The 24,975-nt window shown below is 41.5% G+C and overlaps 2 protein-coding genes across 4 annotated transcripts in view; both read left to right on the top strand.

Annotated features, from left to right (window-relative positions):
- The first annotated feature begins 4,850 nt into the window (after positions 1–4,850).
- On the top strand, positions 4,851–15,716 carry LOC128504374 (formin-1-like). The gene is made up of 4 exons (XM_053474409.1): positions 4,851–6,884; positions 13,679–13,839; positions 15,079–15,192; positions 15,708–15,716. Exons 1-4 carry the CDS (start codon positions 5,108–5,110, stop codon positions 15,714–15,716), a joined length of 2,061 nt encoding a protein of 686 aa, XP_053330384.1. The 5' UTR covers positions 4,851–5,107.
- A 22-nt stretch (positions 15,717–15,738) lies between these two features.
- Positions 15,739–24,975, top strand: part of FMN1 (formin 1) — a 52,409-nt gene continuing 43,172 nt past the window's right edge. For all 3 annotated transcript variants that reach the window (XR_008355468.1, XM_053474612.1, XM_053474611.1), the window contains exons 1-3: positions 15,739–17,316; positions 17,871–17,988; positions 22,445–22,506. Coding sequence is in view for 2 of the 3 variants with exons in the window: in XM_053474612.1 (XP_053330587.1) it covers positions 15,769–17,316; positions 17,871–17,988; positions 22,445–22,506 (1,728 nt within the window). In the remaining variant the exon portion in view is untranslated. The remainder of the gene's footprint in view (positions 17,317–17,870; positions 17,989–22,444; positions 22,507–24,975) is intronic.

Here is a 24,975-nt window from a genome sequence, read left to right on the forward strand (position 1 = left end):
TCTGTTTGGCGTTTTTTCAGTCCTCTTTGGCGTGTTTCTGCTTTTTTTGGGCTCTGTGGCAGTTTTTCAGAATCGCAGCATGTTGACACTCTGGCGTTTTTTGCAAGAAAATCTTGGCGTTTTTCTCCAATAGAAGTCTATGGGAGAGAAAAAACGCCATGAAAAAGCCATGTGGGTTTATTGCCTTGGCGTTTTTTATGGCGTTTTGTTCCACAGTTACAATGCAGAGGATGGACCCAGTATCTGTGTGTCCTACGAGAAATAGGCTGGAAACAAACAGTTTCACACAAAACAAAGTTCATATTGAATTTTACACCATTGGGAACAAACATGCCATTACAAACAAACATACGCGATGCATCAACTGGATCCTGCGCGCCAAAAGCAACAGCAAACAATTTGCACCATCATTTGGGGCCAATCTTCCCAGAGGAGCAGACATTCGGAATAAAGCATGCCTTACAAACCACAGAAAAGAGACAGAAGGGTCCGCCGGGGCGTTTAAGTAGAACTCTACCAAGTAAATAACATCAGGAGAGGGCAGATACTTGGCATTTATCCTAATCCCTTTTAGCTGGGTGACAATTCTAACGTGTAAAGGCTGGAAAAACTCCAGAAAAACTGCCTAAGGTCAAAAAAAGCAATTTCCACAGAAAGGCTAAAACGCCAAAACGCAGGTAAATGCAGTGGCAGTTTTCTTGGCGTTTTTCATCAAGAAAATAACGCAGGACAAAAACCCAAGTGGAAACCTAGCCTTAATCAGGCAGAAGGCCGGGTAACCTTTACCTCTTCCGTCAGGAGGTCTATTAGTTTGTACATTTTGTGGTTCATTGGGCTGTGGCATAACAAGACAGAAAGAGAGTAATATTACCTTTTCATCATACCCCTTAACTTTGTTAATAGCAATTTTTGTAATATATTCATAGTTTATCATAAGAATCAGCAAAATGTTATATTATCATAAAAAAAAATAATCCAAGGAACCACAACCCCTAAACATGTTGCTTATCTTCTGGGAGTCTAGTGCTTGTATTGTGGATTTGTTCGAGATCTTTAACGTGATTTGTGTGTAGTAGTAGTTATTGTCCAACTAAATGTCTTCTTCTCTGGGTACTTGAGACAGTTTGATTATCATCCAGATGGGTTGATTAAAGCGCTCTTTATTGATCCAACCAGTCCTAGTTCTTTAAAGAGGACTTCAAGGATTGTCTTATGACATCATACATGCTCCTGCATTGCAGAAGCCAGCTCTGATTGATTTGCTTTATACTGATAAAATAAAGCACCAGTAATCATTCAAAATAAGATACTTCTTTCAAAGAATTGTCCCCAACCAGTTTGAGAAGGCAGCTTGTACTTTAGAAGCTCCTGTAGTGGCTGACAAAGTAATTTATCAAGATTTATCTAGTTAAGAACCCTTCTACCATTTATGAATCACACAGGACAATCCTCACCGCAGGAGCAATGAGAGATCAGGCTGCCAGCCCCTGGCCCTAGCTGATTGATATCACCAAATCCAAATGGATGGAAGGACTTTCCTATGCGGCGGGCAAGCGTGGTTCTGTTTGCATGCAACTTGACAAGCAGGTCCCAGAATCTGGCCCTTAAGTTGCTCTATTGGTTGACTGGACCTTCCTAGTATTAGGAAGTGGACTGAAAAATACACGCCGAGGATACTAACTGTACTGGGTAGTTCTGTAACAGCCAAATGAAACACGTTGAACATGCCTTATGTCATGTTTCTAGTGTTAAAGAAAGCTAGAAGATGCCTTCTTTCAGACAGATGCTTGGATTGTCAACATTCTGTTAAAACAGTGGGAAAGAACCTAGTTATTTTCGGATCAAAGAACGTATTTGTTCTGAATACTTGCCTTTGGAGAAATATGAAACATCCCTGTGTCTGAATGAAACATGGATTGTTTTACAAGAGCTGAATAATTAATGATGCAATATGTGCATGATCTCAAATGACCAAAAGATAAATAATTTTTAAAAAAAATCAGTAGGCCTTGAATGTTTGAAATGCTAATTATAATTAATGACAAGTATAGGTCGCAGTTATTTTTTGTGAAACATTAGAATATCAAACAGGGGTATTGGTTGAAGATTCGGGACAGATCCAATAAAAAGTCATTGGTGAATTGCAGACAGGGATTTTTCTGCATTAATATGGAACAGCAGGCATTTTTCTTTCCTGCTAGGAACGTACTGCAGGACAACACGTTACATATGATGGTGAGCAACATATTATATATGCGTGTGTCCTGGAGAAATGATTGGTGCGATCACCAATTGTGTGATTGAAACACACACAGGGTTTTACATGGTTTAAAATAGTTATATGTGTATTGAAACATGCAAGCAATCGCGACAAACAGGATTTGTTAGTACGTGGAATTACCTCTGAAATCCTGTGCTAGACGCAGAGATCGGATGGGCTGGAAGTGATATCATGTATTTAACCGCTTGTGGGCAGTGAAGCTGCAGAGAATCAGATTAGCAGAGTCTGGGCAGGAGGCTATAATGCATTTATAAACCAAGGTACATTTCATTTGCCTGTGCCTAATGTAATTAGGGGTAAGGATGGTCTGTAATTATGATTAGATTTTTTTTAATGCCCTCCCCCCGGTGTCCTTATTTCACCCAGTTCTCATGCTGCAGATTAGAATCCGAAGATTATGCCCCCCTCGCCAGCTCACTACCTCTCTCTAGCTCTGCCGCTGCTGCATTCTGTCTCATACATTAGCTGTAGGTCATATTCACTCAGAATGACTGCCAATATCCAGCCCAGACACACCACAAAGTACCCCGTGCTTACAGATACCCCACCCAAACAAAGCAGCCAGTGTGAGGGCTGTCAGCTTCTTAATCTTGCGGTTATTATTTTCTTACCATCATAGTTAATGGTCTACAAAAGGACATCACTCCTGGCTTTTTTTCCTCATACAAGCATTCTCTACATGGCAGCAATGGTGAGTGAGGAGAGCATCATAAATGTATGATGTTGGTGCGTGTTGTATGTTACTGCTGAGTTATTAATCCTTTCGGCTGTCTTAGCATGCAACATGTTGCTATTTTATTTAACATTACCATGTTTGCCGCTGTTTTAAGTAAGAATTTCTTACCTTGGCTTCTCTAGGATCTCCCAGCAGCGCAGGTTTTCAGGATCTCCTCAGACGAGCAAAAGTCGTCCAATCCGTGCCTGTCAGGCCGGTGCTAGTTTAGGAATCACCTGTGCTCACCCAGGTCACAGAGAAAACATGTACTGTTTGGGAAATGCCAGACCGGGGCTGAGAAACGTATGATGTAGATGGTCTGGAATAGAAGTCAACAGAGAAATCACATTAGTGTTTACTTACTGTTTTGTACTGTATGGTCTTGAAAGGAAGGTTGTTTGTCAGAAAGGTGATACAGATCCTGTATCAAAATCTTTCTCATTAACTCATAATCTTCTTTCAGCTATAATATCCACAAGGATGTCTGTGGGGCTTATTCACTAAAGGGAGAGCTGTCAGGAAAGTTTGCAGGAGGCTTGTGGTTTTAGTTCTCTTGCTTTATTATACAGGACCAGCACTGGCAGGTTTCTTCTTCAGTATGGGCTGTGTAATGTATAAGTCAATGGGGGAATTTAACTATACTATATTATACAGGGCCAGCATGTGAAGCATCCCAGACCTCAAAATGAATCGACACAACAGCGCTGCATCCATTACCAGTGTTTTGTTTAAGGCAGTCGGTAACAAGTTCAACCATGCCACCCAAGATTTCAAATGGCCAAACAGACTTTTGTTGGGTGGGGGGGTGGAACATCATCCAAAAATGTCATGCGTCATTGTGACTTATTTATAGCTAAAGTCCTACAGCGGGACTGTTCCGTCCAAAAAAAAAAAAAAAAAGGGGGCGACTTGAGAGATATGGGCATTACTGGTGGAATAGATCCCCTGTTGACTCACATTCCCAGTGAAAATGTCCCTGACACCCCCAACTATAGAAGAATGCATACTAAAGCACCCCGTGTGAGTACTTTAATTCTCGCCTGATACAGAAGAGGCAGAGCTGCTCCAGCGGCTACCCTGCTCCTCCGTAGACTGACAGGCATACAGTGGTGAAGCCAGAGCCAGTGCTGGGGTTCACTGGAGGTAAGTATACCACATACAGAATCCCCTATGCATTTGTAAAATGGACAACATGAAAATATAAAGGGGCCACAGATATCAAATGCATTAAAGTGCACATGATGACTGGGAGTGTCCCTTTAACAATTTGTGTCAAATGTTGCCCCATCACAGTCTGTAATGTCATAACTGTAGGTCTGCTGGTGAAAGATTCTGGTGCTTTATAAACATACAGTTATATACAGGTTTCCAGCATTATGGTTTCACGCTGCATTATTAAGGGCCAAGCTGCTGCGACGGCCCCCTATTTCATCTCTGATTTATCTTTGCGTTGAGTGAACTTTGCACTTCTTGCACAGAAGCTTACTGGATTGAGCTTCTAGGTTAGTGAACAAATCCCATCCATCCCATAATTGAATACCAATCATCTCATAGACTGCAACAGAAATATACCAGAGGGAAACCAGAGACAATACATACCTCCTTATAGTAATTCTGGTGCAAAGTGGTAAAAGTGGAGTAAACAGTCAGGGCCTTGGATATTATCCAAAACCCAAGCCCATAACCCAAAATGGTATTTTAAATCTGGAAAGCGTACATGGTATTTGCAAATTATTTGGAGCCAGTTAACTATTCTTCTGTGATGTAACAAATCTACTAACTGGAACCAAATCGTTATGAACAGGTATTGTCGCAGTCTGAAGAACACAAGCCCCCCATTCTTGGTTTGGGAATACTTAATCGTGCAAAGAATACTTTGCTAGCGTTTGATTTCAACGTCCTGATGTCTTCATTGTGAATTAAAGTATTTGAAATTTCTGCAAGAATATTTGGCGTGCTGAAAGCCTAATGATTTCATTTTCTTGCTCTAACAGGCTGCGTTATCATGGTTCTTAGTCAGATGACTCTCCGCCTGGTTATCACATGCTGTGTCATGAAGCACAGAAACATTGACCACATTATTTAAATCCTGGAATAATTAGAGGCGTATAATGGAGAGCACACACTCTGTCCTCCAATTGCACAAACCCATTATGGAGCTTTGCTACGTCAGCTTCTACCTTCCTGGGGGTAGTGTCAGGGGATTCACATACAAGCGCTGTGTAACTCGAGACAAAGCCAGAACATGTTTTGATAGCTGTTATCGAATCAAGGAGGAGACAGAGGCTGCAGAGCACAGGGATCCACCTTACGAAAGCTTTACAGAGGCCTTAAAGGAAACCACAACCCAAAACATCCTTACAGAACTGTATAAGCTCACGGCTGCTAAAAACAGGTTGTTGGTCCATCTACTTCAAGCCTCCAGGAATCCAAAACTCAGAATGGGTAATCAGGAAGGTAAATTTCAAGACCTGCCTCCAGGTTCTAGCATCCCGGAGGAAGATGTTTCTGGCCGTATGGATTTCCACGAGTCGTGGTCTGCTTCAAATGAGAAAAAGGTTTCCTCGTCTAAGGTTAAAAAGAACAGGAGATTCAGTAGGAGGAAGGAAAGTATAGAAGACTTTGTGCAGAAGAAGACTAAGTGGAAAGGGGGTCCGGAGGCTGGAGCGATGCATACGAGAGACAAAGCATTCGCAGCAAGGCCATCTCTGACCAACTCTGTAGACTCCTTGTCACGCCCGAGACTGCAGTCTGTAGAGAACAAGGAGAGTTACACAACGGGTTCCTCAATAAACAGTATGCAGGGTAAGCTTTGTGAAAGCTCTGGGATGCTGGGTACTGAATCAGCGATGGGCAGCTCGCTTTCTGTGTATGATAATGATGTATTTGATGATTTTTCTCTGCTGCCTCATAGCGACAGCCTTCTGGGTGATCTGCAGGGAGTCATGAAGATCATGCAGGAACAGAACAGTGCCCCCATGATTCAGGGCAGTAAAGCAGAAAGAAGATGCACAGAGTATAATAACAGTGAAGAACCGGGTAGCAGGAGGGGCTCAAGGACCGTCGTAGCTAAAGTTCAGGATATCAGCCCCTGTGTTCAGAGAGTTGTCACCTCATTCAGTTACCCAGAAAATAGCGCTGAGGATGCAAGGTGTGAAAATGTCACCACTGTGGTATCTGCTGTACCAAATGAGTTTATCTCTCAAGCAGATGTGCTTAAGCTTTGTGATCCTCCTGACAGAGATCCGCAATCCTTAAGAGGCAGTGAGACAGACCAGGAGGTGGACAGGGCAAGTGAGAGACACCTGGTCCTACCGCTTAATGATGGCGCATTGGTGTCGCATGGATTTGTCAACAAAAGTCTCATAAGAGTTCTGCAAAGTGACAGTGTGGAGGAGACTGAATATTGGTTGGGACAACTGGATCACAAAGGAGACAGAGCTGCCGTGTGCCCCAACCTGCTGAAACAAGCAACCAAATCTTTAAATCCAGCAAAGTTTGTCCACCAGAGTACCAACATCAAAGCCGAGGAGAAGCACCCCGCATCCCTTTCTTTTACCTGTGATGTACTTAATGAATCCAGCCAGCCAAGTAACATCATCAAACGAAATTCTATTTCCCCGTCTCCTTTATCTTCCCGCCTTCCAAGCCCCCAGCTTCATCACAGGATTCTGCCGTTATCCACCAAGCTGTCTGAGGACATCACAGACTTACCCCAAAGGGACGTACAATGGGATGCCCCATGTGACAAAAGCTCTTCATGTCAGGCCTTGGGGACTAAAACTAAAGATCCTACCTGGTCAGAGTATTTAGCTTCTGATGAGCAAAGACAAAACCAGTCTACAACTGTGAAATACAGCACCTTACAACCAGATCTACCTCCTCCAGGTTAGTAATTTTGTATTTTATAACATAAATCAGATGTCTTTCTAAACATTATCCTTCTACCTCAAAGGTGCCTTCCGATGAGTGACAAACCAAATCATCGTAGGCATTTCATCATCATCTTGAGAATTTTTGTACCCCTTGATCTGCATCGTGGAACCCATTTTTAAGCTAAATTAGCAGTGGGCAGTACTTGTAAATTCACCTGTCCCTGAGCCATATATATAATATATTTCTCTACCGAGCAAGCAAGGACTCAATTCCTTGGGGGTAGTCTCTCTGGGTAGAGAAAAAGGTTTGTAGGTTTAAGCAGCTCTGAAATATAGACACATATTCAGTACCTGTATCAACCTGATTCTATGATTCAGTTGTTGGCAAGAAAAAGTATCACTGAGTAACCTGCGTTGCTACATCAAAAAGGGTACATTAACCCCTCAGCGCCCAGTCATCACTGTTGTTAAGACAATGTACATTTTATCAGAGAATTATCTTAAAATGTCGCATCTTATAACGGATGTAATGCTTTGTAAATCCTGCATTGTAGAGTTCAGGGCATTACGCACTTATCTAATGTTGTAATATACGTATTAAAACCCAAGCTTATGTGGGTACATCTCCCTGCATGATTTTTTTCCCCATCAATTTTATCTTTGTTCTTGATAGTTTTTGATTTGCTTATGCATCCTTTGTGAAGGTAAGGTGTATAGAGACATTTTTTTTTTATTAAGATAGATGTTGTTTGTGTCAGATCTTGCCACAAATCTCGGCTTTTTAATTTTAAGTTAAATATCCTTGCAACAGTCAAATATCTGGAAAAAAACAAAAAGCACAATCTTTAGCCAGTTTTGGTTACTTTTTAAAGCTGGGAAATTCCTCTTTAAGCATTTACATGTTTCAGGAACAAATTCACTCATTGGGCGTGAATGGTTTGGCTTATTGCCCATTTGGTGCCCGTTTTCATACATGAACTGTGAGCACTTCTTTAACCACAACCTATATTGTTTCAGATATCAAAGTAATAAAGTCCATGAAGAGATGGATGTGTAGGGTTTGGCTCTCACTGAGTATTGAAGCCTTTTTGTTCCATGAAGCCCTCCAGAGAGTTTGGCTGTTTAGAAAAGTTTTAGGTTTGAAGAGGGTTCTCATGGAATCTGTAACAGGCCAGGAATGGTATGGTTAAAGTGGGGCTGTCACTTTTCTCAGGGATACCCTGGGACACATTGAGGTAGCGTGATCACATAAAGCAAAATAACGTGATCCTGCAGTAAAAAAAAAAACTGCTAGTAGGGTAAGCAATGATGAAGGGAGGGGAGTATTTATGAATGAATGTATGTTAATTATAATGAGTGTAAGTGTGATCCTGCACCCACACAGGGTACCAAACAGCACGGTCCTCTAGGGTATTAACGCCACATCTCAGTTAGGTAATCACCCACGGTTTATTTGTAGTCCACGTATGCAGCTATATACAGAATTTCATAGCACACAAAATTCCCTACAAACAAAAGCCTAGCTCGTCTGAGCGCTTACTAACATATAACTCCCCTCACTACACAGGGTCTAAAACTAAACAAAACGTAATCCCACCAACCTTTTTGATGGTCTCTCTCTTGTGCAAAGCAAGCCCTGCTGCTTCCAAACAAACTCTCTTCTCTCCCTCTGTCCAACAGGTCAGGGTATATTGCAGTCAGTGCAGCTCGTTACTCGCAGCTGACCAGTGCATTGGAGTCAGCTTAAACTCCTGGCCTGGATCCTGGGTCAGTCCGGGTGCATGGAAACTGCGGGGTGGTGAATGTAAACTGCGGGGCGGTGCATGTAAACTGCGGGGTGCAGCCCCAGCCTGCCCTATATGTCATAGAAAACCCTGCAAAATCGCGGGGGAATGTATACCCCTTCCACAACAACAGCCCGCACCTTGTTACAACGTGTACAAATAGAGAAATTCGTTAGATTGTATGTTAATGTACGTTTGTGTTGCGTGAATGTTTATACGTATGTGTACCAGTGTGTATGGGCGGGCAAGGGGCCCATGGGCCAGAAGGTGTCAGCTCTCCTCTGTAGATAAATATTGATGTATCTATATATGAAAACCCACCTTATATACATCCCATAGGACCAGCTTCACTTCTCAGTCTGCATATTTACCCCTCTCCGTTATTGTATTGTTGTTCTTAAGTCGCTGATAGTTGCTGATCGGTTCAGACAACCTTTCTAATTCTGAGGTGAGGAAGAAGGGAACCTTAATGAGTGCGTTTTGCAATTGTAACCATATATCGAACCATAACTTCCCTTTTTTTTGCGTACCCGCACAAATTACAATTTCTTTTTTTTAAAGATGTACTGTATGTTCATAGATATGTTCTCAATACAGTAACGCCCCACCATACACGTGTCTTCTATTTACTTATTCCAGTTTTTTCTTTGAAGAGGATTCAAACTACCGTTTTGTCAGTACAAGATGTCGGTACTGATCTTGGTAATGTGTTCTGCCGAACGTCTCTCCTGCCATGTGAAATACTGCCAGTCAGGTCCAATGAACATTTCAGGGGGTACTAACGTGACCACCCAGTGCCTGTGCACAGAAAGCCCCCCAAGAGCTGTCTAAGGAGTGGTAAAGGTTGGTCTGGGCCTGCTACAATGTAAGCTGTTAACTTTATATGTACACAAAACTTATACTTCACTAACTGCCTATTTCAACATTTAAATTCACTTTGAATTGCTTTTTAAATGATTCTCTTCTTACTCAACTTCTCCATTCCGCTGTTTCTGCTGACAATTATGTTTTACTTGGTATCGCTACAGCCCAAATATTATTTCTTCATGGCTTTTCCACAGGAAGTTTTTGACCTTAAAAAAAAACAACCTTTACCACTCCTTAGACAGCTCTTGAATGTTTTCAATGGCTATTCCTACACACCCCGGCCACTGGGGACCCAACACTTGGAAGCCTGGTTTCTGTTATTTCTTTTTTGTTAAATCATTTGAGGGTTTTTTTTAATTAATCAAATTATATCAAGAATAAAATGAAAAAGTGATTTTTCTTAATACTTTTTTGTTAAGTTATTTGAGAGGAGTCAGGAATTTCAGTCCCTGTGATGATCAGAATATTCCAAAGTGAGGAAAGCAGTGGCCTAAGCCATAACACTAAATGCCATTTTTGTTATCCAGACCTGTATGCTTTATTGGTGACTTTAGAATAGAAAGAAATCCTTTATGGAAAAAAAGGTACAACTACAAGGTATGGCCTTTTTTTGTCTGGCTCCCAGATATAGAGTATAAATAGTGTGTGCACAAGTTATATCATAGAAAGTTTCTTTCATAAAGAGTTCAGGGGCAACATAGACACTCTGTAGCAGTAGATCGATACACATCTGCTCAAAACTTTAAGCACCGGAAGTGTATCCAGTGATGGACTGGCGGTGATGTGGCGGCCCTGGCTCTTTAAGGCTGAAGGCCAGCTGATGACGTAAGTGCGTTCAGTGGCTTAATATAACTGCTCCCTTACTTGGAACATTATGCCCATTATATCTCCAGTTGTGCTGAGAAGATAAATATGGGAACAGCTGCTCCAAGCAAATTGATAAGCTAAGCTAAAAGTCTTTTCTCACCTCTCATTTAGAAATTTAAATCAGAAATGATGCTACCATCATCATAGGTAATGAGTGTGCTCAGGAGTCCCCTCATTGAATGTAGTAGGGGTAAGGTACAAATCCCTCAAGTTAGATCACAAAGAGTGACGTTTTTAGAAACAAGCTTGTGATCATTAGTATTGTGTTCCTTAGCTGTATTGCATTTGAATGTTTACTTGCTGCTTTCCCATTACGGTATTCTGTAATTTTACTCCTGAACTTCATTATGTCTTGCAGATATTTAAAAATAGACTCAATTTTTAGTGTTTTAGTCTTAAAGAGGTAGCCATGCCCCCTTTTTGTCCTCTCAGACATAAAAAAAAAAAACATTTGGCAAAGGCTAGTGTTGCCTTTGCCAAATGTTGCGCAGATTTCCTCCTTAGACTTGGGTGTGAAGGGAGCCCAAGGTTGAGAGCTTGCCCTAAGCCCCATTAGATATAAAGATCCAGGATTACGAAACGTTTAGGAACCTTAATACCTAATTTAACGAATTCCAGGAAATGCATCATGTGACTGATCTTTCTAAAGAACTTTGTAGGCCAGCTTGGTCCACCTGCTCAGGTTCACCCCTCACCTGGTGGTTTCAGTGACCTCTTTGTCAAGAGGTTCTATTTTGTGAAGCATTTTTCTATGTTGAATGTGTTAGTTGAGGTTGTGGCTACAGTAGGCCTGTGATATCCTCTGGTGGTCCCACCTGGTTTGCCTGCTCTTAGATCACAACTGAATAATGCCTTGATCTCCAGGAGGTCTTCATACCTCCTTTGAAGAGACGATCCACACAAGCTCAAAACTTGGAAACAAAATTGGAAACCTATACTGCTGCCAGTGAAAGCACTAATATAGCGTTTCTGTTTGTTTATGCTACAGCTTATAGATTTAAGATTATAGCTAAAAATTCCCCTTTGGCGTTTAGTTATTGAGCAGCACAAAAATATGAATAATAGTTGTGTATTTTGCGCTAATGGATCTGGGTCATAGTAGGGGTCAGCAGCCGTCTTCATGCAGGTTCCTGCCTTTCTTGAAGATACATCCTCATTGTTTCCATCCTGCTGCGTTCAATTTGTCATCCTGTACCCAGTATTACATAACCGGCGCCTGTGGATGGCCAGGCGTTCTTCTGCGCAGGTCCTCCTGTCAGTTCTGATTACTTTTGGTCACTGGCCTTCTGTGTTTACTCCTGCAATGAATTCTCTACAATGCCTTTACTCCCACAATAATTTTTTATCTTAGTAACATTCTAAGTTTCGTGTTGTTCTTCAGACGATAATCCATAAGCAAGACAATAATTCTCGAGATTTGTTTTATAGTACTTTGAAATATGAAGCACCGGCTTTAAAACGAGCCGCTGTGCTTTGTGCCAAGTGCTTCCCTTAGATTTAAATTGCCACCCACCGCCTCTTCCTGGACTTGAAACAAGTCGGGTCTGCAGAAGGCTGTGTAGTGAAGTGTTACCGATCTCTCCATCGTTTGACGATCCTGTAATTTGAGTGACAACCAGCAGGGGCAGTGTTGGTGCGAATTTGCATGACTCCGGAAGGCTGCCACCAAGTGGCCCAGTGATGCAATACAAAGGATCCTACATTCCACTCCGAATATGCGTGGTCTTATCCGTAAGGTTGGCCTGACTTGTAAGGAAGTTTCATTTAAACGTTTCTATATGGATTCAATGATGCTATTGAGTTATCTGTTTAAATATATCTGGTAATGTCCCTTCGATTTATTTTACAGTGTTATGTAGAACAGACACCAGTTACTTCTTTATACACCAAAGAAAGGAGCTCACTGTTCCAAACGTTAGTAATCTAACTCTGTTATCCATTGATCGCAGGTTATTTTAATTTCAGTAAAATTCCTGCATTCCGTGCTCAGGTTCTGTCTTTCTTTTCTTCTCCAGATTAGCTCCACATTTATATATTTCTTTGCACCAGGGGACACATATTGCCTTAATATCCACAGATTGTTTTTTTGAGATATAGGAATCATGTCTATGATGAACTGCATGAAATGTAATAGGTCAGATGGGTTTTGTAGAACATATGCACAAATCACAAAACATCTGCATTTTATACTAATCTTGTGCTGGTCCATATTATGCACTTATTTATTGCCTGTTTCCTGGAAATATTTAACTTATAGGATAAAAATCAGCCAGTGGTGTTTTGATTTCCGTTGCTTGGAAAAACATAGGAGGGCTCTTTGCCCTTTGGATAAAGGATTCTCCTTGATAAATCCAGAATCTCTTTCTTTGCTTCACGAAATTATGTCTTCTGCCCACCCCTCTTAGATTTCCATGTAACGTACCATTTGTCAAACTGTTATCCGTTCACTGTTACCCAAATAACCTGTACAGATATGGTAGCCATTTTTAAAAGAGCTTGATGAGATGGACTTCAACGGTGCAGCTCCAGCGAAGGGAACAGGAATGTAACTGGTCTCCTAGAAGAAATATTTAATACTCTTCAAGAAAAATATGCTGTCGCTATCCATAAACATTAATAAAGGTATAATTGTGTTTCACGTAAAAAGTTTCCCTTTTGAGCTGTTGAAGACCTCTACTTGTCTCTTAATGTCATTGCCTGATCTTGTAGCTCCATGATCCATGGTTTGGTACAGAGCCTTAATATGTAAGCATTTTATGTATACAGACGTTACAAGGTGGCAGTACTTTACACATACTACTCGATGACTGGGCAGAGCTAGTAGGGGTACCAGAGGCTGGGCATCACTTCGGTTACAGCACTATCGTGTCTAGAGAAAAGTAAACATGGGCTTTGTACAGCCTTGTCTTTTGGGCCCTGCATAGTGTATAATTTGGTCTATAAGAAAACTTTGGAAAAAAATCTACATATTCCAGAATATATAATTAGAATACAATTGTAAAGGAAGCTGTTACAGTTCCCCAGTATAGCCCAGAAACCATAGTTTCTACCAAATGGGACCTTTACAGCCACTAGTTCTGATTGTCCCACATCTATGAGTCTCGTGAAGTACAGAGGTCAACACCCGGCCACACCAGATGCTAATTTTTCTTGAAAGCAAACGTGAAGTACTTTGGAACATTGCTGAATTTTTAAAAGATTCCCCCTCCCCATGCTTGGGTTGATTAGTGGATTATAGTAATGTATCCACTGTTTGCATATGTTTAATTACAATGTTTTTTTTGTGCAGGAGGAGGGGTGACACAGAGAGATACTTTTGCTACATCTCCCGGTTTCCAGTCTTGTGTCAATGAAGACATCTCCTGTGTGGGCGATGCTAGGCCCGTTACAAACCGGGACAAGCCGGGGAAACCTGATAGGAACGTGCTGCATCTTAGTCTGGAGATACTGGTGAGTGTGAACCTGTCACAGCTTTTAGCATAATCCTTTATCAAGTTGTGTGCCAAACCACCGTTTTTAACACATAAAAACGCTTACTCCCTTCACCATGCTTGGCTGGCAAGTTGCTACCTTGATCACCTACGTTCACAGAGGAATCCCCATGATTTTCTTGCAATGGGTGATTACCCAAACTGGGTTCAAGTACTTAAAATTAGTTTATTTTAATGGCATTAAAGTAAAGTATGAAGAACAATCTATATCTAAAGAGTTGTTTTTCATTAGAGCTACCCACTACGTCTACTTACAGGAAAACAATAACATACTATACAAATAGGTTAGCTCAACATAACCCATATCTGGATAGCTACAGTTGCAATAAGAGCAACTGGTCATTGCTGCAGAATATGATGAAGATATATAAATTGATAAATAATAATAAAGATGATGTATGTAGAAGGGCAATATGAGTTTATATAATATATATATATATATAAAATAATAATATAATATATAATAGAAAATAAACAGAACCAAACCCCTCTGCACTATGCTACACCATTCATATGCGTAAACTATGCCCCTTGGATAGACAATCTCTGAAGGTCGTAATGCATTAGCTACACAGCCAGAAATTCAGAAGTGATACGTGCTGACAAGCTGCATCCGTGGGCATTTAATAGGTTTATCAAACTGTGAATCACCATAGGTGGCGTATGCTGTTCAAAGAGAGGGACTAACACCATCCCCTATAGTTTACCCTTTTTTAATCACTTTACTTGTGAATGGTTTAGCATAATTTTATGCACAACAATCTTGGCTTTGAATTCCTTTACAGTTCTTTTTCCACGGGAAGTTTCTTCCTTGTATCTTCTACCCTCTCTGTATTGTAGTTATTATTTTTTTTTATTTGTATTTTTTATTTTTTTTTGTACTTTCCCTGATATTTTCAAATTGTATAGAATATTGCTGTGCGCATTTTAAGTATCACACTCTTCAACGCAGCACAGCTGGAAACTATCACAAATATTTACACAAGTGACAAGGCTCCAGCGTCTCATTGATATGAGGTGTCCGGCTGATTCGTGGTCAAAGAGGTTCTCGTCTGTTTGCCTTCCCTCCTTTCACAGGCAGTGGGAGTGGAAAAAAAAGCCTGCTGTGCATACCTGTTACCTGAAAGCAGGGAGGTAGGGTAATTTGAAACCAGCCCTTTTCATGCCGTCTCTGGACGGTGACATTTGCATTCTTTAGAAAAGCTTCCACAACGCGGAAGAGAACGATTTCACCCTGTTTTCAGCTGAAAGGATCCGTCTGCCTGCCTGCCTGCAAAGCAAAGAAGTCATTTTTAGCATTGCTGGTTTTGCGGTAAAGTTTTTTTTTTCTTCTTTCTCATCCCGCTCTGCTGAAGACATGCTGGCTTCATCTGCAAAGTTTTTACTTAAAGCTAAGTTGGGATTTCACCGGGAGAGACCTGAGGCTAAAGTGACACAGGAAATCTTTTCGGAGTTGTCATGCCGGCTTGGTGCTCACAAAGACGTTGTTATTTGCGTGTAATTAAAACTGCCAGGCGACCGCAGAGACTGCTTTGCAAGCAGGAAGCAGGAATCCAAAGGTCTCCGCTGCAGAGTTTCCAAAAGGAATAACAGACTTTCTACTTCTGTGTCTTTTAATTCTACAAAAACAGATTTGGGATGACTTGGTTGCCGAGGCTAACGTGTACAAAGGATATGTTCTGAACTTTCTTGGTGTTTTTTTTGCTTGAAAAGAATGAATATTTAATTTAACTTTAGGTTTTTTGTTTGGTCAAAGTGTAAGTTTCAGTTTATTTAACAACACGGTTGAAAATCCAGTTTTTTCTATTGGTTCTTGCATTGTTGTAGATACTGTAGCCCCTAGGTCCAGCTCACCTCATACGGTTACAGGACATAGTTATTTGGGGATATGGAACTAAAAGCCAATGTTCCCACAGAGTCCCAGGCTCCAGCGGTGGTGTCGGCAGCTGCACACAATGAGGCTGCTCCATCTCTGCTAGGCAAATTTTCCATAAAGTCATTTTTTGGATTTGCAGCAAAGCCTAAAGAGGAAAATGCAGTCCTGAAAGCATTCAGATCCACCGGGAACAAACCAGAGGTGCAATCAGACACCCTCGCCTTTTCCCAGGAGTCAAGCAACACCGAGTTTGAAGCACAGCGTGACACATCAGAAGGAGGAGCTAATTCTTGTGAAAGCTTAAAAGAAGTGGCAACCATTAGAGATGAACAAACGAAGCAGGTAGAGCATTCAGAGTTGATAGAGGTTCGGGATACGGATGATTTACCCAGTGAAAAAGAAATAGATTCTCAAGTCTCCATGAAACAAGTTAAACCTGCTACAAGTGAGAAGGTCAACAGAGTACCACATCCTCCGATGGATAATCTGGGTGGGACTGAAGTCCAGGTTTTACAAGAGCAAAATGATGAAAAGAAAGGAGTACACGCGCAGCGTCTGGAAGCCTCAGATATTCACAAGGATGCAGAGACGGCTTCACGTATCATATATGACACCACGGACTCAGATGTTTGCATGAAGGAAATCTACGACCAGGATGGTATGCTTGTGCGTGGAACTCTTGTACATACAACCAGTGATACGGATTCTGACAGCGAGAGTCCTGAAAAAGTCACAGGAAAACAAACAACAAAGACCCCAGAGTCCCAGGATTATTCTGAATCTCATGTACCACTTAATAGTGTCCCCATCCAGGAGCCAGGAACCCAAGAGCCGGGTAATGAGGACTTTGTAGAGAGAGACAAAGGACAAATCAGTCTAGATAAGGCAAAATTCACTGGGACCAACATAGAGGCAGATAACATGTCAACACTGGATAAGGATACAAACTGTCCTGATGTCACAAGCAATCTAGAACCTGGTAAAGACTCTCTACTTTCAGACACCCAGGGCGAAAAGCCTTTCCAACTGCCCGCTATATTTAGCGGCCTTCGCATACATAAGAAGGGAGCTCCTGTACAGGAGAATGAAACGGTCACGGTAAAGGCAGGGGACACCGACCTGGCGATGTTAAAGCTGTCCCAGCCAGTGCAGAAGGCAAAGTTGCCTGTGGGTTCGCCGGTCAGAAAGCAGGAGCCAAAGAAGACGGCAGAACCCAAATCCAGCTCGAAGTTCATGGAACAGCTCTCCCAGCTGCTGAATTTTGATCTCCCAAAGCAAGATGAAAAGGAGGTAGACATACCCTCAGAGCAAAGTCAAGAAGAGTGTGTGGAGCAGAGCACTGAGGTTATTACAGACAAATCCCCAGAGCCTGTACCCCAGGAATCTGCCCTGGATGCCTTTAGATCTTTTTTCACCGGGCCTTCCAAAAAGGTTGCAAAGCAAGAGTCCCCTGACTTGGAGACTGTGAAGCGGAAACAAAAGAGCGAGAAGGAGTCTCTGAAGGCCATATTTGACAAAACCAGGCATAATGGTGGTGATGACTCCTCTGATAAGAAAAATGTAAGCTTTCTATACCCCCCATCAGAACAATTGTATGTGTAAATGTGCTTGCGATGACCTCAAAATACATTATTCGGCTTCTGTAAGGTCAATGCCAGCCTTTTAGCCGCCTTCATTTTCCTAATTTTGGTGAATGTCATTCTGGAACTTTTTAGCTGTCTTGATACATCTGGACAGTGGAGTGATTTAAACTTTTCACTTTAAAAAGAAAGACCATAGCAGATTAGCTGAGTTACATCTTAAGCACTGGCAAATGTTATTCATTTGAACATTTTTTCACAATTGGTTACTTGGACTAACAATGAGGTTTTATATTGCAAAGAAGCCATTTTTTTGTACAAAACTGCGTTCTAAAGTTAGTAAAAAAAATAAATAAACATCCACCTATTGTTGTGTCATTAAATATAGACTTGCCTGGAAACTAGAATTCCATAACACAATAGTTGGGTATAGTGCTGCATTTCTAAAGCAATGTTGGAGCCAAAATATAATTGCGATGGATCCTCTAAACCATCTTAATATGGTATATGAAACTATATCTTTTATTATTGCAGCCCGACCATAGCCCATCTGATCCAGAAGACAGGACTCCAGGGAGACTTCAGGCTGTGTGGCCACCCCCAAAACCCAAGGATGAGGAGGAGAAAGTTGGTTTGAAGTACACTGAAGCAGGTAGGGGAGCATCGGTGAGAATCGCATTTGTTGCTGTTTGGTACAGAAGCTTTTTACGCCAAACTGGCGGATGGCTGATCCACAATTCCTTTTGTGTTTCTACTATAAATTTAGAGATGCTGCTTGAGATATTGAGGTTTATTCATAATAGCTTAAGATGCAGGTGAGTTGAAACATTTCATCTCACTGGGGTTGGCCTTTTGTAATGCAGCGTTAAATTGGTAACGATGATTGATTAAATGGTTTGACTCGCCTGCAATTTGTGATTTGCTGACTGAATTGCTAGGTGTCCTTTGTTCATTTTGATTTTTAAATGTGTTGAAAGGTAAGTCCCTTGCATGGCAAGACATATGTAGCTTGTTTTCCGAGGAGGTTGGAAGTTATTGGGAGGGTGCATACACGGTCTGTTTTTTTGGTACTTGGAAGTAAAAGTACCTTAGCATATTAAGAGGACATGCAGGGGGGCAATTGCCTCCTGGACTGGCCCAAGTTAAAGATCTTGGGCCACTACCTGAAGCTTTTCTGGGAGTTTTATTGCCACCAGGCTGTATAAAGTAGAAAAGACTTTAGATGGCGTTCATGTGATGACTGCACGGACAGGATGGAGTAGTTTAATCCGAGCATGTTGCCTACTAGACTGTTTTCTGCCACGTTATTAGTAGGGCACTTGGTTGCCCCCGGGCTGAATGTTGGCAGACCTCCCGTGAGGACGAGAGACGTGTTCTGTTAGGTGAATGTGCTCTTGGTGTTTAGGAACGGGCAGTGTGATTCAGTTACAGGTATGCTAGGTGGAGTTGTAATGTTTGTGTACAGTACCTGATATCTGTTTACTAGGAAGAGGTAGGATTAATGCGTCACTTTACTTGTTTTAGCAGGAAGTTGGGAGGTTCATCACCGGCCGGTTTGCATTACAAGGAAGAATAATTAGTGTTTGTGTTTGTAGAAGGAGATAACAAGTCTTTGTTGTGCGTTGGTAGGAAGCGCGAGACTCTTGTTTCTGCATTAAGTAGCGCTGTCTGATATGTTCTCCAACGTCTATGGATTACGAGCAGATTACGCAGATGACGTTTGTACGCAGCATTCAGAAACAGTGAGAGTTGGTACCATGTTGGCCGTAGAAACACAGGAGACGAGTAGAGTCCAGTTGATACCTTTATTGGGTACCTTGTCTTGAATTCAGGTTTGGCATGTATTTATGTAGGGCAGATAACCAAACCTTATCACCGCGTATAGTCGTTGCTCCAAGTATCTGTAAAACATTTTGTCAGTTATTGTGCCAAACGGGCCACTGGGGTGCAGAACTCTTTATTAACCTTGAGAGAGTCAATGGATACATCTACCAAATAAAAAGACGCCATGATCCTTGGCATACCACCGTTATTGGAAAGGATAGCTGTTGATCATAGGAGTTGGAGTCTGGTTTGACCATTTAGTATCCATTCAGTAGGATAAGAAGTGTCTCCGATGAGCATCTCGGGGCAATTGTTTCATCATATGCGAATATATTTGTTGCAGACATGCATATTAAGGCAGTGGAACCAGTTTTTCCACATAATGATAGTTTGTTAGCTGGTTCATAAATACTTCGTCACACTGTACTCTTATGTAAAACACACCCAGCTCCCAGTTAATACACATTACCTAATTTCTAAATCAGTTACTGTGTTTAAAGCGGATGTGAGAGGTGTGAGCTGTGTCAAAAGGAGATTACTTCCTTTAATAGGAATCCAAATAGCTAGCAAGCTGCGGCTTCTAAAAGTTCCTGACCTTTTATAATGCTACTTGTAGCCGAGCCATGATGGAACATAGATTGTTAAGCCCCCGATCTGCTAATCAGCCCGGTGGGGGAGCTTTGAGTATGGGATTTCGGGGACGCAGAGGGTATGGCCTTCATTGACAGATAAATGTTCCTGTACATTGACCTGTTAATTTATTGTGTTAAAAGTCATCTGTGCAAGCATGAAACACTATCAGAATCTGCACCTGCACAGAATGCACGCTTCAATTACGTTAACTTCCTTTCCCCCTCTAGCTTATCTCCTATCCCCTGCTGCGGAGTGACCTTGCCCATTCACTGCACCCCAAACCCTGGACTCACCAACCGTGTCCAGGTCCTGGTGCTTCTCCTCTGAGTCCTGCTCTGGTTTGTAGTGGCATGTTGGAGGGGAAGGGGCGTTGAAAGGCATAGAGCTGTGAGCTTGGGGTTACCAGCCAGGGACTCCAAAGTTTTACAGTCTACAGTGTCTGCTCCAAAAAATCTCCAGGTGCTGCATCTCACATCACCGGCTCAATGCAATCTGTATTCCAAGGAAAAAGGAGAGGCACTCCGGAGTTACTTTCCCATTCATAAAGTATTTATTTCTTTAAGTATGAAGCCCAAGGAAACACTGAACGCATTCTCTGTACCACCTCCTCCAGTACAGCAGCGCAGAAGTACGTAAACACCAGCAGACCCCCACTAGCAGCATCTGCAGCACTCGTTCATCCCCAGACTCTCTATGGTCCTGTAAGGACTCTCCCCGGGACCATGGACAGTTTCAGATGAGAAGTGAAGGCTCCATGTGAGTTGCTTACAGCGTGTTTATAGAAAGGGCAGGTTGTGGCAGAACATTAGTGTCCGTGACTCTGTGTCGCATTTAAAAATTATCAGCCCATTTGTCTAATTGCATTAGCGTTCTAAGTCTGTCCCTGGCATTTTAGGTTCAGCGCCACTAAAAGCATGGGCTCTTTTTTCAAATGTTTCAAGCCAACCTTTTAAAATTTTAGTCCAATGCAGAACCAGGTATAAGACTAAGGGGTCTATTCCAAAGCGCCAACCTGGCCTGAGAAATCATTTAAGAAAAATAAAATTCACTTTGGGCAATCTTGTTTGGCATTTGTCCAACTCTGCCCTTGTCGTGATGGAGATGGTGTCTAAGCTGTAGCGGTACTTGGGTGTGATGCGCTTGCCTTAACTCACCCGTATGTTTTGTCTCTACAGGGACATATCCTACCATAGATAAAAGCTGGAAACATAGTCTTGCCTTCCCCTCTGTAAACTCATGGCTACAACATGCATGTCATGGAAACCATGTTCTGCCTGGGATTATCTCCAACCAAGAGGTCACAGTATATAAACCAAGCATTGCCTGAGCCCTGATAATGTACAGAACATCCAGTATACAACGGATCTTATCTTCCAAAACATAAACTGTACCTACTGCCCATGTTGGCAAGAGGTGCTGATCCGAGTCAAACATATTATAGTGGATGTTCAGTTTGCTGTAAAAGGATCAGTAGCCGGGACCTGCTGGTAGTGGTGATAGAGGAGCAGTTGGCCATCTGATATACATGTATGGCGTGATAGCCTTCCAGATATTGCCACAGTGGCTTTAGGCGTTCTAACTTTTTTTGGCTAGTATGTATTGGACATGCCAGTGTTCCGCAGCCATGTGTGTGAAATGCTTTGGGGCAATATAGTTGTGTTTGTTTTCAGGTCGATATTAACCAGCTTGCCGTGGACATGCTGACCTAGTCCTTTTGTGCGAGCAGCACTGAAATATATGAGGCTGCATTAACAAATGCTGATCATTGATTTGAAAAGCCATTTAATGTAAATGAAACAATTTAAAAGGAGCCAGTGATTTAGGCAGTAATACAGACCCCTGGCCTCTGCTATAGAGCGGGACAGTAGAGGTTTACCTTTATTCAGAGCTATTTTTGCATATAGCGTTCCCCTTGTATGTGGCTACTAGATAAAACAGCAGCTTGATGCTGAATATACAATGATTCACGAGAGATAAGATGGGAGGTGCGCTGAGCAGGGATAGATTAGGCTGACACCCTGTTCTGTTTGCAAAAGGAGTGATTTCAAACACGATGTTGTGGAGGCTCAGCATGTTCTAGACTTTGATTCTCACTTATTTTAGAGAAGTCAATTAGATGGCAACACCCCTGAAAATGCCTTACTTTAGTGCACAATCCTGATTGTGTGATCTGCTGGCATCACCACCTAATTTAGTTATTTAAGCTGCTGTACATCCTTCCACTTCGTCCAGTAATTAAATAATGCCTTTTTATATTTTGGTTTATCCATGTCTTGGGTAAGGATCGGTGGATGGAAGCGATATGTTCATAGCAGACGCCACGCTTTCCAAGGATACTACACATCTTGTGTAGCTTGGCAATAGTCTTAACAATATAAAGGCACTTTTGATTATTTTACCTAAACAGAGGTTATTTAGCACTAAGCCACAATGTATCATATTTTAAAGCAGAACCCCATGACACAATGTTAGATGCTTTGGAGAAGATTGGAAAATATTTTTAGTTTAAAGAATAAAATAATGGTTTGTTTTGTTTACCATCTTACTGCATGTTATTGCCTGTTTTCACTGTTGTGTTTTTATGCACAATTATGGTAGATATGTTAACGGTAGAATTAACTCGGTACAAATGTTTTACCTGTCGTTTGCAGAATATCAGGCTGCTATCTTACATCTAAAGAGGGAACATAAAGAGGAAGTGGAAAACCTGAAGGTATGGGATTATTTTTATTATGTCTTACTTTCTCTATTCGATGTTTGTGATATATAAAGTGAGTAGAATGTATGTGTAACAGCAATAAAACATTATGCAATCTTACCACTAGGGGGCAGTGTCACTCTGCTTATGATCTCCCAAGGGCCGGGAAGCGGGAGTCACCTGCGCACATTGTTTTCAGGGTTCTTTCGGCTTTGATGCATTGAGTTCAGATTGACAGAACACCAAAGGATTGCTTACAAGTTCCTTTCCAAATGCATCTAAATGTTTTACTATTTGTCTTGTTGAAGACCATAAAATGTCTTAAGCATCGGGCACTGTTTCTCTAATTGGGGCATTTTATATGATTAGTAGCTAGCCGTGAGTACCTGGGCATCACTGGGTGTCCAGGTAGGATTATTATGTGCCATGTTAAGGATTCCCAAAACAGTTTGGGTCTTAGTGAGATAGTTGTGTGTAATTAATATGCCTAGCACTTTGTTCAATAAACATCTAGCGTGACATTAAATAATGCAGTGATTTACAATGGTTGACTCCCCATAGGTTAACCCAAATTTGCTTACTTTTGGTTAATCCATGCCATGAGTGAGGATCTTTGGAAAGAAGAGATATATTTGTAGCAGACTTGAATGCCATGCTTTCCAAGGATTCCGCATGTGGGAAATACATTTTTCCTGTGCATTCAGTGTCCAGTATAGCGGAGTTCAGCTTGTATGCTGGGGCAAAACTAATAAGACTTTAGATCAGGTGCCTTAGTGCAGTTAAAATGGCACCGTAAAAAATGGCCAGGTTCATCTGAATCTATTATCTGTGGACCTGTTCCTTGAAACTATTTTTCAAAAGCCAACTCCAATTAACTTGCGAGATTCAAAACTATCTATGGTTCTCCGGAAAGGAGGAAGCTAGCTGAATAGTTCAATACCGATTTATTTTTGGATAACACTAATCATAGAAACATAGAATTTGAGAGCAGATAGGAAATAGCCAACCCGTCTAGTCTGCCCATATTTCTGTGCCACAGAAACCTCAAACCTTATCTGGCCCCGGAAAACGATGGTGAAAGAATAATAGCCAGAGTCCGTTAAAGTACAACAAAGTAATTTGTAAGCACAGAAAATTCTAGGCGGAATATGTTGTAATAACGTGTAATAGTTCAGCGCATCTATTTAGTGAAGAAGTAAAGTATGAAGTATTATGTGTGATGAAGTCATTATGGAGAAATCACAGGTGCCCTTAAGCAGTTAGCGTTCATGGATTTTTTAGCGAGCCCTGGTGTACAGTACGAATTGTGGAGTTAAGATCCAATAAATTCTCTCTGAATAGATACAATTTGAACCAGAGCTCAGAGCTTTTGGATACCGTTCTGGCTGCTGAGTTCCCGTAACAAAATAATGTGATCACGCTTTCACGTCTGAGGTTTGTTTTGTGTTTCCTTCTTTCCGTACGTTGGCGTAGAGGAACGTGAATGCTTTTTAAAATATGTTTTTCAAGATTGCTTCCCCCAACAACAATGTTAATGTTCTGGAATCTTGTTTAATGGGGAAGCAACTTGTCCTCTCAGTTATCTTGCTATTCAGATAAATAAACTCATGCATGAGATGATGTCGCGTCACCCTTTGGATGGTCTGTGGGACGTGGAGATGTGTTTATCCTTAGGGTTACCGCAGACTTGCTCTAAATTCTGTTTATGAGTTACAAACACTGATGACGTTAAATGGGACAGCTGGTACCTGTATGAGTTTTTTTAACCAGCCATTTAGGTGTCCATGGCCTATTGGGCTGTTTATAACACATTAGGTTAGCAACGCTACCAGTGCCCACTATCCTGTCCCTATTTTTTTTTTTAAAATAGCTCTTGAGATTGTTTAGTAATCAAAATTAGCACTGCTTAAAAAATGTTGACGAGCCCTGTTGTGAAGCTGAAGCTCTGAATAGTTAAGGGCTGGTAAATATCTGAAGGTTAATGTGAGCATTTATGATCTTTGAGCCGTGAAGGGTAAAGCACCAGGCCAAAGATCCTGTTTTATAGTTAATATCTCCTCTCACGCCATGGACTTGCATTAATTCTTCACTGTTGGGACCCACTTTCTTAATGGGCTTTCTTAAGAAGCCCATTAAACATAGTCTTGCTACTTTGTTATCGAGTGGTGTGGATTTGGCAGCGACTGGTAACCCGTTTCACACCACGGTGCTCTGTGAGTCTGATCTCTTGGCCCACTAATATTTTCTTCATCCCAAACTTGGCTCTGTTATTTGGGAGCTGAGCTTTTGATGAAAGCTTTGAGAGGCTGCTGTGCTTTATATCTTTCACAGTTTGCATGTTTAATGGCGGTTGGCGGTGGATTTTGTTTGGATTCCTATGGTTTTAATGATACTTGGAACATCACAATGGATTTCTTGATAACAACTCTGTATGCTGTCCAGAAAGTAACATTTGAAAAATCTGCAATGTCTTTGAACCCTTTT

The sequence above is a fragment of the Spea bombifrons genome, chromosome 9 (genome assembly GCF_027358695.1).
Source record: "Spea bombifrons isolate aSpeBom1 chromosome 9, aSpeBom1.2.pri, whole genome shotgun sequence".
Lineage (NCBI taxonomy): Eukaryota > Metazoa > Chordata > Amphibia > Anura > Pelobatidae > Spea > Spea bombifrons.